Source organism: Acanthaster planci, linkage group LG11 (genome assembly GCF_054643075.1).
Source record: "Acanthaster planci isolate LZ-2023a linkage group LG11, COTS_SCS, whole genome shotgun sequence".
Classification (NCBI taxonomy): Eukaryota; Metazoa; Echinodermata; class Asteroidea; order Valvatida; family Acanthasteridae; genus Acanthaster; species Acanthaster planci.
In genome coordinates, this window is record NC_141787.1 from 7,202,974 (window position 1) to 7,223,313 (window position 20,340).

General features: G+C 41.7%; 3 protein-coding genes across 12 annotated transcripts; 2 read left to right on the forward strand and 1 right to left on the reverse strand.

Moving 5' to 3' along the window:
* The first annotated feature begins 372 nt into the window (after positions 1-372).
* Positions 373-9,389, forward strand: LOC110986892 (sialidase-1-like). 4 transcript variants are annotated; one of them, XM_087143392.1, is made up of 7 exons: positions 373-516; positions 1,344-1,367; positions 1,838-2,102; positions 3,008-3,273; positions 3,970-4,128; positions 5,630-5,849; positions 6,388-9,389. In XM_087143392.1, exons 1-7 carry the CDS (start codon positions 388-390, stop codon positions 6,591-6,593), a joined length of 1,269 nt encoding a protein of 422 aa, XP_086999518.1. In that variant the 5' UTR covers positions 373-387; the 3' UTR covers positions 6,594-9,389. The 4 variants fall into 4 exon arrangements, with proteins under 4 accessions (XP_086999518.1, XP_022104868.2, XP_086999516.1 ...); XM_022249176.2 differs by having other exon boundaries at positions 1,913-2,102; XM_087143390.1 differs by lacking the exon at positions 373-516 and having other exon boundaries at positions 1,155-1,367.
* Positions 9,390-10,162: 773 nt separating this feature from the next.
* LOC110986888 (sialidase-1-like) lies at positions 10,163-18,363 on the forward strand. 7 transcript variants are annotated; one of them, XM_022249168.2, is made up of 7 exons: positions 11,047-11,183; positions 13,422-13,559; positions 13,880-14,069; positions 14,818-15,083; positions 15,451-15,633; positions 16,275-16,494; positions 16,756-18,363. In XM_022249168.2, exons 3-7 carry the CDS (start codon positions 13,916-13,918, stop codon positions 16,959-16,961), a joined length of 1,029 nt encoding a protein of 342 aa, XP_022104860.1. In that variant the 5' UTR covers positions 11,047-11,183; positions 13,422-13,559; positions 13,880-13,915; the 3' UTR covers positions 16,962-18,363. The 7 variants fall into 7 exon arrangements, with proteins under 7 accessions (XP_022104859.1, XP_022104858.1, XP_022104863.1 ...); XM_087143362.1 differs by having other exon boundaries at positions 13,899-14,069; XM_022249167.2 differs by lacking the exons at positions 11,047-11,183; positions 13,422-13,559 and adding an exon at positions 10,163-10,244.
* Positions 18,364-19,135: 772 nt separating this feature from the next.
* LOC147797326 (trace amine-associated receptor 4-like) lies at positions 19,136-20,098 on the reverse strand. The gene has a single exon (XM_087143509.1). The coding sequence runs from the start codon at positions 20,096-20,098 to the stop codon at positions 19,136-19,138; it is 963 nt and encodes a 320-aa protein (XP_086999635.1).
* Between the last annotated feature and the right edge of the window lie 242 nt (positions 20,099-20,340).

Here is a 20,340-nt window from a genome sequence, read left to right on the forward strand (position 1 = left end):
TGTGTGGCTTACACTACTCAGTATTGCAAAATACTAAGTAATAGCCTTAGCCTGACGGACCTAGTGCTACAAATTACTACTTCTGGCTAGGTTACTTCCATTGTTACTTGTACTGAGAATAATAAAGTCATGCATTCATAGCGCCACAGCACTGTATAGTGTATTGTTCTATACATTGTATTTTATGGCTTCAGAGCACAATATTAAAGTTATGTCCTCTTACAAGCGACAGGGCTGAATACATTTTACCACAAGTAGTAATTTGTAGTATTATGTAGGGTTATGGTTAAATTAAAGAACTTAAACCTGAAATAAACAGAAAGGAGGAATTGACCTTCGGACAACCATAGAGAGCTGAAGGATGAAAATTGGACAACCCTGGTTTCCATGGGATTTAAGCAATCGACGCGTTCCCCGGGGTCCCGAAACACAACGCGCGTCGGATTGTTCTTCAAGGAAACATTCAAGCATTCGCACCTGACGAGGGGCGGGAGACGCCCGAAAAGTCGTATTGGAGTAAGTTCCCACAGGGTGATATGGCTTTTAGAGAGGTAAACAAGTTGTCAGGAGAATCCCTAGACAAGGCCAGGAACATCGTAAAGTGTATCGATAATATATTGATGCCTTTTACTGGTCATGTGTGCGTGACATGTTTACTTTGGTAGGCCTACTGGAGCGACAAAGGCGCATCCAGTACGAAATTATCGGGGAAGGGAGCAATTTTTTGTGTGAAAGTGTGAAAAGATGATGGTACTTTCCCATTCAGTGACACATCATCTCTGGTGACTTGCAATAACTCCTGGTTGGAGTATGTGAAATCTGGCCTTTTATGTCGGAGAGTTGTGAGCGGATATAAGAACGAGACCAATCATTAATTTTGGTTTATTTGTCGGTTGACTGGTGGTGCAAGTAGAGGACTGTGTTTCAAATCCTCTTGATAGCAAAGTCTGACAGCAATTTCAATGGTTTTCTAACAGATGAAAATGAAGTCCACAAAACAAGATCTCAATGAAATCCATGAAGTAGGCTTATTTATTAAAAGTCCTTTCGTGGCCATCTATCACAGCTTTAAGATATAATTAAGAGTGAACGCCAGTTCAGTGCTCAATTTTATCCGAAGTCATCGCCACACCGCCCTCTAGCGCATGTGTGCGTCCATATTATCTTTCGACTATGGGATGCACGTGCAGAACTACTTGGAGCTGACTTGTGTGTGCTTATTCCTCCGTGGTTTTACTAAAATGGCCCAGAATATTCTTGAAAAATTTAACTTTTTGTACACTTTTCGCGTACGTCTATCGTGTTTAAATTTTGTATTCATCCTTTGGTTTGTTATTCAACAGGCATTTAGACTGGGAGCAGGGCAGGTGAGCTTAATTGTTTGTAGACAACCATGCATATGACAACACTCGTAACACACTTTGCTGTACGCACTTTGCTATTCGAGTGGGGGCCACTGGCCACCCCCTCCCACTTTTTCAACTATTGTGCCTTGCTTGACTTTTTTTAAAATTTCAGCATGCGTTAGTTTTGAATGTGAGTTTTGCACTGAATTAGACAGATGGTTTTGTTGTGACCATTTTAAGTTCAAGGCTATATGTGTGCCAGCCCGCGTGCATTGAGCACTGCAGTGGAAAAGTATGCATGGCCTACTGAATTGTGTATTTGATCCTTACAAATTTGGTGTCAAAATGACCTCATAGAGTAAGTCTGAAAATGAACTGTAGTGATTCCGTGTAGCCGGGGTGCTATAGTAGAACCTACATCAATTAACAGACTTGTGTCTGTGCAGAAAACATATGGTGTGATTGACTAGCTATCCTACCCTACTGTCAAGGTCCACTTATCCATAGCACACCTGCTGACGCTCCTGCATTGCAAGACAGTTGACCAGTCTGTCCATACCAAACAGGTGAGTCCCCACATAGCCGCTCAGAAGACCTTGTGGAGGCACGGAGAGGCAGAGGTGAACATCTACCGCATTCCCTTGCTCAGTTACACCCCCGAAGGGCACCTTCTAGCTGCCACTGAAGCCAGGAAGTACTCGGCGGGAGATGCTGGGCCCAAGTTTATTGCCATCCGAAGGTCCTTGGATGCATTGGGTAGGTTCCCGCGCATTGCACAGCATCCGTTGTGATGTCTAATTTACAGCAGCTCACACTGCAACCACTGTTTGACAATTGCACATGTTCATGTACAAGCACCTAAAATGCACGTAGTAAATACAGTATCTCCCATACTAGTTGGTCATTGGTCATCACCGTCCTGGCAGGACAGTTACTTTCATATACATGTATGCCACATAACTGGCCATGCAAACTTGTTACCCATGCAGAAAATACTGGAAACCTGGGGCATGCATTTGTCTTTCTATTATGTGATTTGGATACAAAAACATAACAATTATTGACGTGACTCTTCAAATCTGTGATGCAGATTTTGTTTGGAGGGTCCACCTTACGTGTTCAACCATCATATCCCATTTGAACAAATTGGAGTTGTAAAATTGGTAACAAACTTGTATAATGTCCTCTGTTTCTGTGGTGTGAAAAATGGTTAGTATGCAGCAGAAAGACAAGAACAAAACTATTATATTATCTTGAACATTCTGTCCTTAGGAGGAACAGCTTATGAAAGTCCTACTGAATGTTGTGACCCTTTAAGATGTACATGTATCTAAAAGTTTTAATAATCTAACAAGAAGTTCAACAACACCGCTCTAGCTATGACATGTTAAGATCACGACCAGCCAGCCACCGTCTCCAGCCCTGAGCAAAAGAGGGCACTATTGTCTCAGATGGGTTTGAAGAAAGGATATGACACTGAAGTAAAGTACATTAACTACTTACGAGGACATCTAAGGTTGTACCAAAACAGATAATGTTGAAGTTTGCGAGAATTTTACACTCCTTAAAGTTTGAGTTCCACAAATCTTATCCGAACTAAGTCTGCCATGGATTTATCTTCATGCACTGTTTCCTATTTATCTTCATCTACTGTTTCCTAGGTGAAAAATGGGACCTGATGCAATTCATCGTCGACGATGGCTATCTCATCATTGATGGTATCAACCTGGGAACCATCATCGTGGACGACGAGAAAGGCATCATCTTCATCATGTACACCGTCTGCAATCACCACGACCAGTGTAACAACCCCAGTACCATGCTGGTCAAGAGCTTGGATGACGGACTGACGTGGTCCAAGTCGATCAACATCTCAAAGCAGATTGGCTGCCAGTCCTTTGCTCCGGGCCCAGGCTTTGGTTTTCAGGTAGATAGCATTTTGTGTACTGGGTAAAATGTGCAATTGGGGTTCCGTGCTGAAGCTAGGAATGAGGTATACAGTTATCTGTGTGTGAATTAGAACCATGCACGAACAAGATAAGAGTCCTCTTGCCAAGCAAGAAAGTCTCAACTCACCTCAGTTTGATCGCGGGCATACTGCACAGAGTACCCACAAGCAATTTCATAAAAATTATTTCAGTGAATTTGCGTGTGCATTAAAGAAACACAGGGCAATAGTTAGTGTTTGTCAGATCAGCCTGTCTCACAGTTACAGGGCTGCTATAAACACAGTGCAGACACTGTAATGGCAGTCAGATTGCAGACTGTTAATGTCCTTTAAAAAAAATGGAAGCAGGAAAGGAAGAATAGAGCTAGCTTGTAACTTTGACCCTCTTGTCCAACCGGGGGGGGGTGATTTTCTTACCATAAAATGGTTGAAACTTGAAACATTTTATTTCAATGAAATTTCTCATTTCACTTATTTCTCAGCAAGATGCTTTGCTCCAGTTTCATCTGTCCCCCAAGAAACTAAATACATTGACCATGAAGCAGCATGCATTTTTGGAAAGGAATATTTAGTTGTTGATTTGTAAATTATAGTCCTGTGGAGCAAGCAGATTATTCAAATATTTGTTTCAGGCAACCCTCAATGGATTATAAATGCATTGTTTCCTTTCACCAGAAAAAACTGGCTCCACACCAGGGCCGTCTGGTCTCCTGTGGACATGGCAGTAGGTTTGGTGGTGGTGTGCAGTGCCTACTCAGCGACGACCATGGGACGACATGGCGTGTCGGGGGCTACATCAAACGGAATGGGGACTTTGTACCAGACGAAAATCAGGTACACATGCTGTTGTGGTCAGCAGAAAAATTGATCTGGTGAATATCTGGAACCAGCAGTGAATTTTAACATTTGATGCAACTGAAAATTTTCTAATCAGCCACACCCATTGAGGGTATGCCTTGCAGATTTGCACAGAGTATTTGGACATGTTGGAAGTGTATATCTTATAAGAAGCAGATGGACCTTGATAGCTGAGCTGCCTTGCATTCCTAAATTCGAATTGTTAAATTGGTTTTTGGTTTATGATCACTTTTGCAAACATGATGGGTTCTGCAGAGCTGCCAACCAGTACGATTTTATCGTTTTCATACGATTTTTCATTGACAATATGACATTATAATTTTTCTCAATAAAATACAATTCACCCAAAATTATTTTAGTTTTTTATCTATTGTTTGGCTGAATTTCGCACGGTAACATCAATTGTCGGCAATGTTGGACCTTCCATGCAAATGCATGCAACATGCATGATGAGGTGTCCACCCATTAGGCCCTCTATTGTCTGTTGCTGCTTCGTTTGTGCAGTTTGTCTGTGCACTGTACATAAACTATGGATGTAGACTGTGCATCTCGCTCGATTGTTCACATCCGAATCAAGCTCCAAGTTACACAACAGTGAAGAATTGGAGATTTTGGGGGGAAAATAGGACTTTTTAAGGTAAAATTATAGGATTTTTGGTCAAGTGAGGTTGGCAGCTCTGGTTCTGCAAAGGGGCTGTAGAGGCAGTGAAAGGCATTCCCCTGAATGGTGCATCTACGCATCCATCTAATAGAGAGTGTGTGCACCACTTTCGCACAGTTGTTGGGACCTTTAAAAGTAAACCATGTCCACCGCATCCGCATTTATGTTTAATAGAGGGATTGCACTTCACATTTTTTCAATGATCCCTTGCCATGTTAAAGGAACCATTACTGAGTACCAGCTGCAACGGGTCTATCAATGAAGAAACTGAAAATGTAGAAACCTTCAATTACATTGCAACTTGAAACTTAACCCTGTGGAAACGACTGGGTAATATTATGAAAAGAATCTCATTCACATTCACAGGCGAATTTCCCGCTTGTGAAAAAAAGCTGCGAAAAATTTTCCCACTTGTGAAAAAAGTGTGAAAATATTCCCATTTGTGAAAATTTTTCCACTTGTGAAATTTTTTCCCACTTGTGCAAAAAGGTGTAAACATTTTTCCACTGGTGAAAAAAGTGTGAAAAAAATTTCCCACTTTGGAATTTCTTTTCCACAGACGGGAAAAGTGTGCAAATTTTTCCCACTGAGGGGAACATTTTCACAGTTTGTGAAATGAATATTCATTTTCCCGGATGGGAAAAAGTGTGAAAAGCTTTCTTTCTTTTGAGGTTAATTCTCAGTTGCAATGTACTGTAAGTGTACATGTATGTGCCCTTTTACATATTGCTTCGCTCTGTTTTCCACAAACACATACTTACTTCAAATTACTTTGCAGTGGCTTACTTTGCCCCAATTTCATGCTTTTGTCTACAGGCTGTTGAACTGTCAGACGGCTCCATTATGCTAAACATCCGCAATGCCCACTTCTACAACTGCCACTGTCGCATGGTGGCACGCAGTTATGATGGGGCCGAGTCCTTCCCCTTGAAGGATGTGTACGAGGATAAGGTTTTGATTGAACCAGCGTGTGCGGCAGGACTGCTGTTTTACAGAGATGTGCTGTTCTTCACTAATCCAAAAAGTACTACTGAAAGTAAGTGGAATCTTTGATCAGAGCTTTGTGACTGGGTCTGTCTGTATGCTTCAGTCACGGCACTTTAGAAACAAGTCTTTTTACACCGAATGCCATTTGAATTTCACTGCTGATCCTTTTTCAATGGCCAACTGTATAGTTTTTGTTGGAACAATTGTTCTAAAATGCTTAAATTGGTTTATTGACTTTAAAGGCCGTTTTTCTCAAGTTGAAATCTAATTTCAGGTTCCATATCTCTTTCAGAATTTATTCAAACTTCCTCAAACACGCATCAAATGAAAGTTTGTTTTTATACGTACATTACAGTGATCCCAGTTTCAAATTTTGAATTTTCACCCAAATGCTGGGTTTTGCTAAAGCCGGTCACATGTATGGCATGGTCTGAAAGTTTATGAATCATAGTGAAACAAAGCAGGAGTTTCCAAGTGAGGCAGCCAAAAACCTAGGGGTATTGTCCATAGCTGTCTGAAAATTTGTAGTTGTGAATTGGTGGGAAATGAGATTCCTTTCTAATTATTCTACTCTTGCTCCCATGCAGGAGTTGACCTGACGCTGCGATGGAGTTACGACAATGGAACAACGTGGGACGGCGAGCTTCAGATCTGGGATAAGGCCAGCGGGTACAGCACCATGACGGCTCATCCGGGACCTTCACAGTACATCTTCATACTCTTTGAGAAGGGTGTTTCATATTCAACTGAATCAGTTAACTTTGTACGGGTGAGCCTGTATGACAAGAGATAGCTGACTTCTTTATTTACACTTGATGCCCAAGATGCAAGTATTGTATTAATGTACATGTACTGTATTGGTAGAAGTTAATAAGTCAGTCTTCAACACATTTTTTTCTAAAAGTCCCGTTAACAACTCATTGACGGAAGAAACAGAGAAAACACAAAGTTTAAATGTTACAGGGCACAACAATTTTATTTCAGTGGAATCTTTTTTAGTGACAGTAGAGCTTTATCATGATGCTGCCATGTTTGTCTTGTTCCCTGTAGCCCCTTTGGCAACATTAATACAACTTCACATATTGATAAAAGGGAACAAACTCTTTCCTTCCTGCCTCAGTTTAGTTACAGTGCTTTGAATATTGGAAATGCAAGATGGCTGCCCCATGATAGAGGTCTATACCAAGCCCTCTGAATGACTCCCAAGCTTCTTAGCCCTTTTCAGATAAATAAGAACACCAACTTCTCTTCATTGGCTTGTTCTTAATGGAGGGATATTGCTTTATATGTTGCCTTTCCCTTGATTAGATTAAGCACTGAGTTAAAAAACTACTTCACCTACTTGCACTGGCAAAGATGGTATGCTGTGTTATGAAGATGTGGCAAATACGCACAGCAGAAGTGGTAAGATTAACACAAGAGTTGTATAATTGTTTTATTGTATATGCGGGAAGTTTTTGTATATCTGCAAACACACTGCTTGTCTAAGTGGTTTAACCCTCCTATGGTTTTACAGCACAAATGTGCACAAATGCCCACGGTCACTGGTGAGCATGTAGTTTCTATATGGAACTCAAACATGCACAGGTTCAGTGTGTACACAGTAGATTGTCAGCACAAAATGACCCAGGGTCTTTTGTACCAAAAACCACTCATGTCCAATAAGGAACTTTTTGCCAACTATTGCTCCATGGTAAGATCGGTACCCTTACCTGTCAACATAGATGTCTGCTGGTGAAATTATAAACTTACACATACATGTATACTCTGAATGGGCTGCCACCCTATCTCATGATCTCTCTGGTCTCTTTAAGAAGCTTCTATATATAGAAATGTGTAACTTCCGTTGCCATACTTCTGAGGCATCAGTGTGTGAGATCTGACATGTTGTCACCATCGCTGGGGCTGATTGGTTGTCTTTATAGACAACTTTTCTTTTCAAGAGAGTAAGCAATCTGAGAGATAGCGAGAGCCCATTCCAACCTGTTGTTTCCAAAATTCTTGGCCGAAGAGGACAATGTCTTTCAGATGCAGAGCTCAGATTTCAGAAATAGCATTAAAGCTCGAAGTCATTGTGCAGCTTGCCGCGACACCCAAAGAGGTACAGTTAGACCCTTTCAGAACAATTATAATCCCCACAGAATAAAATTTATTTAATTCTACCCCTTTTTTATGAATGCTAACCAAGCCACTTAGTTTTCATGATATAGTGGTAACTGAAGACTCGTTCACAATCATCAAACTCACCAGTAGAGGATACTTGAGGTACTGGTCCCAACTTTTGAACGCCCCTATTTGGTGCCATTGTTTGCATTGAAAAGAAAGACCGGTATGTGTACATGTATTTATGTACAAGGAAGGCGTTAAAAACGGGTGTCTTGGACACCCAGGCCAAAATGGTCATCGTGATCAACTGACCTCTGTTAGGTGCATTGAGAAGAATGGGACCCCTTCCGCTTTTTGAGTCAGGAAGGGCGGTCCCCACTTTTGGCAAGTCCAATAATGGGGCAGGGGTTAACGCATTGGTCTATTAATGTCTGATGCCTGATCGACTGGTCTCCTCACTTTGAAAATCCTTCGGCCCGTGGTGCAATGCATGTGTTCCTTAGAAAGTGTATGTATGATGTTACATTGTAAGTGCACAACATCCTCACACACTGCTACCTCTGCTGTACCATGCACCATTTTCATCTCGTAACCTGTCTAAATTGTCTGATTATAATTGTAACTACTGCAACTTTAAAAATCAGTAATGGTAAGCACGATTGAAATAGCTACATACATCAACTTAGATGCTAAGCATTTTTGAGGAAAAGTTCTATTTAGTCATTTTGAAATTTCCTTGTTTCTTTGCAATAACAGTACATGCCAGATGGAGCAACTTTGCCAAATTTCCGATAGTGCTTTTTGCCATTGCACGTTCTCTTAAACATTTGCTTGAAACTGTGCTGGCTTGTTGGTACTTATGCAGATTGTTATTTCTGTGAAAAAGTTTGCTACTTAAAAGGATGTCGCGGTACACTTGTGTATATATATGTAAGGGAAGCATGATTTGCTTAGTGCAAACATACATAGGGCCTATTATGTATGTTTGCACTAAGCAAATGTAAGTGGTGTACATGCAATCAAAGTATAATCTAGTTTGTTGGGTAAAAACGCTTTGTACTTAGAATACATGCTTTTAATACAATTTTGGGGGTATTTGAATAGCAATATGTTCAGAAATACACCTGCTTTTATACCTGTTTATAATACAATTGCACTGATTTTATGTTGTATAGTTACCGCACTGCACAACATTTTTATGTTGATAGTTATTGGACTTTTACTTACCGAGATGGTATTGCAAAATAATATTACACACACTCTGGCATTGTTTTTCCCTTTTAGTTATCATTTTTCACGATAACTAAGAAGTACTATTTCAGGGTATATAATTCACCGGTTTTGGTTTTAGTCTTGATCAGGTGCGTTAAGATGCTTGTTTAATGTGTGAAAGCTTTAAGAATTAAAGATTTAAGAAATTGAAACCATCTTTTCTTAATTGTAGCAGCAATGGGATTTTTAAAAATTCAAAACTCCAAAATGCGTCATAGCGTCTCCGTTACTCTAATTTTCAATGTTTGTTTTACTACTTTCACGGATATTTTACTGCCTTTTGGTTTTATGCGGAGTTTTTTGTGTCTTTGAGCAAAACTGTGATGTCATCCCAGAAAGATATCCTCAGTGCATTTTCTGTTTGGCACAGTAACTCTTGCATTTTTAAAAAAATGTGTGATCATCAGTAGGCCTACACAGCAGTAAGCAAGGAAGCAACCCTTTGTCAGAAATTGTTTTCAGTAAGTAAATGCCGGCTGTACAACTGAACAGAAAAACCGACCCACGTCTTCCCATGATGACATCCTAGTAACAGCGCCATGTGTTATCCAGTAAAGCATGGTAAATTTAAACGCTTTAAAATTTCACTCTTCATTGCACTGAACCTAGTAGGGAGGTCAAATGCTTTAAACTGAAGAAGAGTATAAAGTGTGGTTGAAGGTGACAATAGATAACGGCAAAATTAGAGTGGGGAAAGTAAACCACAAAACTTAGGATGCTGTGTTACAAAAAAATATGCCAAAATCGACTCTCAACGTAGACCTAAAAAGTGGAATTTTCAACAAAAAAAGCCCTGTCTTCCAGCCTGTCAGTATGCCTATAAAAAGTAAAATCTGCAGGCAGAATGAATTGAAAACGCTGGTTTTGGTAAGTAATTAAATAACTAAGTTTTGAAGGACCTATCTCGCTTGCACATGTGGCGCCGCTTCGATCCTTCTTTCGTACATGGTGTCGTTACCGTGAAGACGTCGTCCACGTGCAACGGGTGGAAAAAATTCATTGCGCGCGCGTGAACTGAGTCGCTTTATGGATCTTGCCACCAGACTTACACGGATCTGGGAGCTTGGTGAGTATAGCGGTGAAAACAAATCGCTGCATTGCGAAAAATTTGCTTGTAAAAGCAATTGCTTGTAAAAGCCCCCGGATGAACGCCTATAGTTCATGTCCGTCCATTGGCCGGGTTGTAAAGGGAGAAAAAAATGGCCCTCTGATATCGTCCACAAACAACATTTTAAGATAGGGAGGAATTTCAAGTGTCGAAAATAAATGTGAAGTACATGTACGTACCACACTGCGTGCAGGAGACGCACCGTACTGCACCAGACTATTCATGGTTCAGAAGCTTTCAAAGTAAGTCGTCTGTAGTGTGGTCAAAATAATTTGGTTTGCCCACTGTATACTGTTCCGTTTACACTGCTCAACTTTTCAAATCTTTACTTGGAATTAAAATTCTGACTGTTGAAATACTAAGGATACCACAGAGGGGTGAGTCAACATGGCTGAATTTTAAATAAAGAAGTTTTCTGCTGTTAAATTCTCAATCTTGTTAGTACAAGTTGGTTAGGCCTAGTGCTAGTGGAGTGTCAGTCCGAGTAACTAGGCCTCTACAAACACGACGAGTTCACCGTCTTTTAACTCCTGGTCGATGACTGTGTGTTCAGATGCAAGAAGAGGCAATTCGAGGAGTCATGATATAGTTAAACTGGATTACGGCTGTTTTGTGTGGCAGGTTAGCACGGAAAACGTCGAGCGATTCAGGCATAAACTAGTTAGTTCGGAAACAGTCGTCGTATGCAGTTTATTTCGTGTCAGTGATAGCTCCATGGTGGTCAGGGCATGTACCTTCCAATTGATTGTATTACCAATGATGGAGGAAGTAGCTTTGGTGGCACTGGTGGTACGCACTATCAGAGTTTGTTTCACATCATTTGGCATACATTTGGCATTGACGCTGGTCTTGTTGAGTCATGTGAATCTTGGAGTTGGCCAGCCATCAGCTGCAAAGGTACGCCACTTTCGTACAAATATCTAGGGCCAGTAGGTCTAGGGCCCTGCAAGAGTACAATATTTCAAAACTTGGAAAGAGTTCCATGATTGATATACATGTATTATTCGGACGCCACTCGACACCCTGTGCACAAATCCAATGAGACTAGTCTTAAAAATTATTTTTTAGACGACCTTGTTTTTTCCTTCCTACATTGAACATTCCTTGATATGCTTTTGCTTTCTGATGGCTAATAATAGGCTAACTACATGTACATGTAGGTCACTGTACGGAATAATTAGTACTGTTGTACGTATGGTCATGGAGGAAGGAGGGGGTATGGTATTGTGGAACTCTTTCCTAAAATGTTTAGGTCTATGTAGGGCCTACTGTACTGCATGCATGTATTCATGTACATGTAGGCCTACGTATTTAGGCCTTTGTGTGACTGTTCGTTGAAATATAAAATTATTAGGAATAACATTAAACACAAGAAGTAGGCCTACAAATCAAAAGAACAATAAATTTAATCAAAAAGCAATGGAGTCACAGGCCTACATCATACATGTACATGTACTTTTAAAGCTGTGGAGAATGTCTAGCCGTGGTGTACTGGAACATGGGAAATGGGAAATTGTGGGAGGAATCTTTGAATGAAATTCAACTACATGTACATGTAATCACCTTGATGGGTTTTCTAAACATGCAGTACATGCTGGGATTTCTAAACATGCAGGGATGAATTTCCTGGCCGTGGAAATTTGAGAGTGCTGGGGGGGGTTGACATGATACTCACGGTACAGATGTACAGCTGCTAGATATATTGCATTCATGTACAGGTACATGTAGAATCTTCCATCAGAACGCCATATTTATGGTTTTTCTGGTCTCAATTTTTGAGTAATATTGAATATACAGTCCATTTTGGTTGTAAGTCTTCTAGAAATTCTTCAAGATCTGCTTCTCTCACCTACAACGGAACAGTGGGGGAATGATTGAATAGCCCATCCATCCCCCCTCCCCAAACATGCCAAAGGGGGGGATATCCCTCTGGATTTACACCTGTGATCCGCAGATGGACATGACACTGTTACCCACAGGACAAAAACCAAAGAAAAAACTAAACAAATTTTTACGACAAACTAAACATTAAGGACAAGCACAGCTTTTTTAAACTACTTATTACACAAGCAAGGAAAAACAACAAATTATACTTCATTCATTACAATCTAATGCAAGGTAAACACAAAATGTTCAGCAGTAGCTAGGATGCTGTAGTACTGACATTAGTCGTGGAGTATCCTCAGAGGCTTGTTGGATGGAGCTACAATCCTGGCCAAATCTCATTGGGCTCCCCATCCCCGGGCCCCCTCTCAATGTTGGGTTGCATTGCGCGGTCTGAGTTCCAGCTCGAGATGACAATATGGACGGGGGAGTGGGGGACCTGCAAGGGGTGTGGCCACTGAAACGTGTCCTAACAGTTTTGTCCAGGATTGTAGCTACATGTAGCTAGCCCAATTATGTTGCCAAAACTTTAAGTCTAATGGCACATTAAATAAAGCTGCCCTTAGAACTACAGTATGGTCAATCCTAGTTGAGAGACCATGTCCAAATTATTCCAAAAGGCAAGTTACTCAGACAGGGGCACAAATTTCCCTGTTTATTGCGATATGTTTCCCCCAAATACTTCTTCATTTGTGTTGAAAGAAAATGTCCTTTATAGGTTGCATCTAATTTTGGACTAATACACCTTTTTAACAGATGGAGATTTCCTTTAAAAAGTAACGTTTTCAAACCATGGAGCTCTAAATTTCAAAGTGGGGACTCAGGGGAGCTGAAGCTTTCATTACTTCATCAACTGAAATGAAAGAGGAACAGGTACACTTCATCTTTAAAAACAGAGTTAAGCAATTGTGTTTTGTTGGGAAAATGTACTTTGAGCTGTCACATGACTCACCGGTTGAAGGTAATTAACAACTCTCCAAAATTACATGTACAGTAGGCTTATCTGTTACCAGTTGTCCCAGCTGAGTTTTTTGTACTATTGACGTGAAAAGGATTAAAGTTAGGCCTATCAACTTATGAAACACAATTTGCGCACTGTTTCAGTCAACACTTCTGATGCCGAACCAAAGAGCAGGGTTGTTGACTTACATGTAAGCCATACAAATGTACATGTACAGTGTATATGAATGGGGCACGGGTCAGACTAGAGTCACCATTTTTGTGACTTGACTCGCAACTACCCTGTTCCAGCTTTGACTGATGATGTGACTTGGGATTGTCAAAAAGTGACGTGACTAGCACTTACAAACAGTGACCCGCAACCATGTCTTCCTGAAGTAATATTGGAGTACACATGGAAATGGAGCGGTAGAGTGAAGTACTAATCAAGTGAGTCAAGTAAAGTTCAGTAGTTCATAACTCATAACTCAAGTTGATACCTTGCCCTGTTTGCTTATTGCAGTTGGACAAAATAATGCGTGACTTTACTTGTACGGATAGAAAAAGATTTGTGACTTGCCATTTGTTCGGAGGAAATGACCTGTAACTTGAATTTACCTGCAGTTGAAGGACTAGTGACTGGACCAAATTACTGGGGCTTGAACAAATGACTTGTGACTTGACATATATTTGCAAAAATGACTTGCTGCCTTGTCTGACAAAGAGGTTCTTGCCGAAATCAAGTACATATTTTTGCATTACACTCACAGGTAAATCCATTCATTGCAGCCCAGAGACCCCTGTGGATGCAAGGGGAAGCGGAAGTCAGCATCTACCGCATTCCCTTGCTCAGTTACACCCCCGGAGGGCACCTTTTAGCCGTCGCTGAAGCCAGGAAGTACTCGGGGGGTGATGCTGGCCCAAAGTTCATGGTGATCCGGCGATCAGTGGACGAGTTGGGTAGGGTTTGCAATTCCCCTACACACTAAGATATGTGTTATTGTTCTACCTGAGTGTATATTGCTCACACTTTAAACAACTGGTTGAAAGAAAGGTTGGAGGAGGGAGGGGTACTTCCTTCAAGAATCTCTTCAAAAATTCTACAGGTTCAGTGGGATGGCTGGTAGTTGTTACATCCAGGTACTTTTCAAAGAATTTGTTTTGATTTTAAAAGTCTGAACCAATATTTAGCAAAAACAAAAGAAATCCTACATATGCCAACAGAAAAACGAAAAAATGATTGACAAAATTTAAGAAACAAAGAAATGCATTACTTCATGTCCTGTTTGTGCAAGGCACATATCTGAAGGGGGCCCGGGAAATGAGGGTCAATTGCTTTCTATGTTGATTTTTTACCACATTTCAGTTGCTGTGGCAGTGTTTCAGATTGCAAACCAGCGGTTGCAATATGTTTTGTGAACACTTAATGCCCAAAAGAAGTTTTTCCTTACTGAGCAGGACTCAAATGACACAAAGAGGCAATCACTTAAGATTACAGCTAAGGTTTGTCAAATAATTGCCACGTGGCAGAAGCTGGAACTGACTGCTAAAACCTTGCTTTAGTGGAAAAAGGCGCATGTATGAACAAGACTTCTTGATCTTCGATATGCCCAGCACCACACTGTCTAATGCATCAGCTCCTCAAGGAACAGTATGTTATTTAGTATCATTCACATTTGCATTGTCCGTAAATCTCATGACGCCATAGGAGATGAATGGGAGGCAATGCAAGTCATTGTTGATGATGGCTACCTCATCTTCGATGGCCTCAACCTTGGCAATGTCATCGTGGATGATGAGAAAGGCATCATCTTCATCATGTACACCGTCTGCAATCACCACGACCGGTGTGATGTCACCAGCACCAAACTCTTGAAGAGCGTTGACGATGGGCTGACGTGGTCGAAGCCTGTGAATATTTCAGAGCAGATTGGAACTCAGGCTTTTTCACCAGGCCCAGGATTTGGCATACAGGTAACCTGCAGTTGTCAATAGTTTTGTTTTTATGCTCTGAATATTAAACTGAACTCTACCGGGATTTTGACCATTCGCGTTGGTTGGGAACCCATTGCATGCACGTGTAACATCCCATAGACATAGCCAAGAGTGTGTTACACAAAACATGAAGTATATGTATTAAAAACAGTAGAACATAATTGTTCAAAACACCTGTCAAGTTGAGAAGAAATTCCCTAAGTCATGGTACTATTTAACATAATTGTAGTTGGGGTGTTCTAAGCACAGGAATCACAACGTTGTTCGAGGAATAACATGTAGCCTTAGTCTAAAAGTTTTTTAGGGAATGCGTTGTAACCACTCTTGTCAAAAACTTTTGACGCAGAAAAAATTTGCTCCCTACAAAGGACGGCTTGTGTCTTGCGGTCATGGCAATTTCAACGTGGATGGTGTGTACTGCCTGCTGAGCGATGATCATGGGATGACGTGGCGATGGGGAGGGTCCATCAAAGGAATACCATACGGGCAGAAGAAGGTGGAAGGAGACTTTGTGCCTGACGAGTGCCAGGTGAGTACGGCCACAGGCTGAGGAGGGGTGAGCTGAGAGAGTAAGACTACAGACCGCTTTTTACAGACTACTTTTTTCAAATGCTCTGACACATTCTTGCCAATTAACAATATTGGGCATCGTGATTGTGTCTGGAAAATTCTCTAACAATGACTCCTTTTTTCCTTGGTAAATGAATCCTCCTACCACAAGTCCTGGAAGAGCAACTTGCCCCTTCCCCCACTGATCATGATTCGTTTTAGTGTTTTTAATGTAGAGACAACAAAGAAGGAATCCTCCATTGGCTTGTGGGGGGGGACTGGAGACATGTTGCAATTTTCTTTCTGGAATTGAACAAACCATTTTTAGAAATAGTAATACATGTACTGTAGCACCTGATTGAGGAGGGCGTTAAGATCAGGTGAAAAGTTTAGAGTTGTTTTGGGAGGAGATTTTAAGTTTGCCCTTCCCCCAAAACATAGGTTGATGTTCTGGTTAATAAATCAGAAAGGATATGAAATCCCGAGAGCACTAGTGGGATTTCATCCAGGGTCACCGGTGGCAGGCAAAGAGAGATACCACTGTGACAAACCGACTTCCAGTTTGTTTTAAGTCTTTGACCCCGATTTTACTGACCGTCTGCTGTGTGCTTTTGCATCTAGGCTGTTGAACTGTCCAACGGCTCAATAATGCTCAACGCGCGCAATCAGTACCACTTCAAATGCCACTGTCGTGTAGTGGCGTGGAGCTACGACGGTGGGGAGACCTTGCCAATCCAAGATGTGTACGAGGATAACACCTTGATAGAACCGGCGTGTGCTGCTGGGTTGCTGCTCCATCGAAATGTGCTGTTTTTCTCCAATCCCAAGAGCACTGTCGCTAGTAAGTAGGATGCTACTTGAGGGTCCTTAGAGGCCCATGCGCATTAACTGTGAAGAGGACACTGCGTTTCCTAATGTTAGAAAGCATACATGCAAGGATAAAAGTTTCTTTGCCAATGACCTTTGACAAAGATAAGACCTGCCTTTAAAATCTGCATGCAATTTTGTTTCCCTTCCATTGATGTGAGAAATCTGTCAAATGCAGTTGGCTCATAAGTAAGCCCGCATGTGGTGTAATCATAGAAGCATTGTGTCACTGCAGGGGTTGACCTTACGCTGCGATGGAGTTACGACAACGGGACAACGTGGGACGGCGAGCTTCAGATCTGGGATAAGGCCAGCGGTTACAGCACCATGACGGCTCATCCGGGACCTTCACAGTATGTCTTCATTCTTTTTGAGAAGGGCATCACATCAACCACCGAATCCATCGAGTTCGTACGTGTGAGCTTATATGATGAAGTATAGTCACAAGTTCAGTTAGAGTGTGATATCTTGTAAAAAGTCAGAATCAGTGACCGCTGGTTCAGGGGACCGTAAAAGTTGAATATTTTGTATATTTGTCATAAAGTTATGCAGTCTTATATGGTATTATGCATAATAATGCATTTATATGTCTACATTGAAGTTGTGCTTGATGGCTGACTTCAGTTGCAAATGTTCTTATGTGATTCTGCCTTGATCATTTGGTACATGTCTTTGTATGTAACACCTCACCTGCAGACTCTGTATCTTGATTGGCCGAGAGCCAGTCATGTGGCATTGGCTATTTTAGCTACATGTATCTTCTTGTGCACAGCCAAAAGAAGTATACCCATAGCAGCCAAAGAACTACATGCATGACTACAAGTTGTGTGCAAAAGCGTACTTGTGTTATTTGCATGCAGTTTTGAAGAGCTTGCCCAGCAGAGCAGAGTTCAAACATTTTGTGAAGAGGTAGGTTGGAAAAGTGTAGGAAAGTTTCAACCAATTTCTTATTCAAACAAATGTATTTTTGTACGTATTTAAGTCAGTTATTGCGTGAATCAAGTAGAATCTGTGGGAGAGATGTTGTGAAACAAATATCAAGTGGTTTATATCGTGGAATATCAAAACTAGCCTCCCTCATTGATCTATGGAACATTCAGAATTCTCCGTTAGTTTTACTGCACCACACGAAGCATTCAGTATTTTTGTAATATTGCTTGAAATAGATAGAAATAGATCTATTTACAGCAGACTTACTTTCTTTTTTGCATAGTGGTATCTATTTCTGCTTATTTTGCTAAACCTTGTACTTCATAACCAATTGCTATTTGCTAGGAGCTTGTTATTTTTTGGTTCAAGTAATTTTTGGATAATCGGGTGTAAATCTAGAAACGCGTTTCAAAAGCCTTTTGTTGGAAACTTTATAACAGCAAGTGATATTCAGTGAAACCAGGTGCCCCTCTAGAATTTTTTGTACAAATGCAAAGGAATGCATGGGACTACACTGTGCTGCCCTGTAATGAAGTTTTTAAGATGTTGTATTCAGAACCATCACAAGGGCATTGAGTAGAGAGTAATTTAAGTGTACCCCCAGCATGCTATATTTGCTACCATGGAGGTAGGAAAAGACTCCACGTTGCTAACAACACTCGCAAATCATTTCTCATATTGAAATTGGACTCTTTGCAAACAAGCCCACTGACTGTATCTGGGTATGGATGCATCAGCATAAGAAAACAGATTTTGCAGCAATCTCAATCTGTGCAGCGCAGCTTTCTCGCACAAAGAACACGTGTTTTACACTCGTCAGAACGATCACTCGTTCCTCTTGCCGCTCGACGTCATCTGAATCGCTATGCAGGTAATAAAATTACGAGACCGCAGGTAGTACGGTCAAAGGGTACATTTATGAATTCAAATCATTGTCTGATTGACTGCACGTCTCCAGGTCAGAGACAGAGCTGTTTCTGGAGAGCGTTGAGACATGAGTGTCTGAACTGTTGGAACCAAAATGGTGGATGTGCATCAGTGCACAGGGACAATTATCACACTATAGCTGCATGCTGTGCCCCACGCATTATGAACAGCTCTTTCATGTCTTTTGGTTCTAAAGTCTGAAGCTGGCACCCCTCTCTCCGTGAACACCTCTGTCCGGAGATGAACAATGACGCCCTCTGCAGGTTTGACAAATCACTGAAAGGAGTGAAATAAATTCCATTATTTTATGGGGCTGGGGGCTCTTTTTCTGGTAAGTGGTTCCAACGGATCCACCATACTGGACAACAAACTAGCTCTATTGCTTTTGTTTTCATTATCCGGCTCCGAAGATAAAATCAAAAGGCCACAGCCGCCAGTGACTCAGACTTTAAAACCTATGTGTCAAGAATCAAACAACAGACTGAACGTTTTGGTGTTGACATCGGTCGACTTTTTATTCGGTATACAATCTGTTTCCAATATCAACATTACCCGAAATTTGCATCTTTTCCCATCAGACCAAAGTTACTTAAAATTTTCTCCAACAACTTATATATGCACATATCTTTGAATCCAAACTTTACATTTCGAAATGCATCCTTGTTAAAATATGTCTCCCCATACGTAGAACACGCACCCAAACATCCCTTGTGGTCCCGAGCTGTTTTGTGTTTGTTCGGACTGTTTCTTTAATGAAACTACGCTCCGTAGTTGTCCCAGGTCATTCGTGTAGCCCCAGGCTGCACGAGACCTTCATACTGCTCGTTAGCTGGACGGCCTAGCACCTGGCGTAACGCTCGACGGAATAGTTTGTACTTGAAGCAGTAGATAATCGGGTTCACGCAGCAGTGGGAGGATGTGAGCATTACAAAGACCGCGCGAACAGTTCCCCTGGTTCGCAGCTCCATCCAGCCCATGTTGAACATGAAGACAATGACTTGAGTGGGAGCCCAGCAAAGTACAAATGTCGCAAAGACAATGACCAGCGTCTCCAAAACATCACGCCTCACCCGGAGGACTTGCTGGTGATGCGAGTGCTGCTGCTGTTGCCCGAGTCGAGGGTGCTGACCAAGTGCGGTTGCTGCATTCTGGTGCTGGTCATCGTCATCTGCTTTCAGTGGCTTGCAGTTGGCTTGACGCTTCAAGGTCACTCCCATGTGTATGTAGCAGAAAAACATGATCGTCATCGGAATGAAAAACTGCAGGCAAATGATGAGCGGGCCCGTGACTTTTGAGGCTACGAGGTGCCAGTAGATACACTTCCCGTCGACTACGGTGAGAAGAAGGAACGAGTAGGACTTAATTGCCGTGCCAATTAGCAACACAACCACAATCGTTGCCGCAAGACACTTACGAGAACGCATCAGCCGGAGGCGAAGAGGGTAGACGATGCTGAAATACCTCCCCAGGGTCAGGGCAAGTAGGTTATACGTGGAGGTTACGAAGAGCAGAAAAAGGACAGCATCACCGATCCACATCTTGCACAGCAGCTCGCCTCCTTGATTCTCCGGGAGCGGGAATGACACAAGGATGTTTCTCTTGAGCAGCAAGACCAATGAGCCCAAAAAGTCGATGACGGCCTGGTGACAGATGAGTGCTATGGAGGCCTTGTGCATGGAGGAGACTCGCCAGATAACGATGATGACGAGGCCATTGCCCATTATGCCTGTAACACCTATAATGGTCTCACAGATGCGGTATATCAGCAAATTATCTGCCATGATGAAAAGTGCAGATTTTGTGTCGTGGATTCCTTTAGGACGTTTGGAAGAAGCGCCTGGTATCTTGTTCAATTACTTTAAGCGAACAGCATAGCTGCCTTGAATTGGATACAACGGAATCAAGGCCCTATTCCGCTGGGACAATCTGGTCCGTTTCGCTGTAGAAATTCATTCTAAATCAC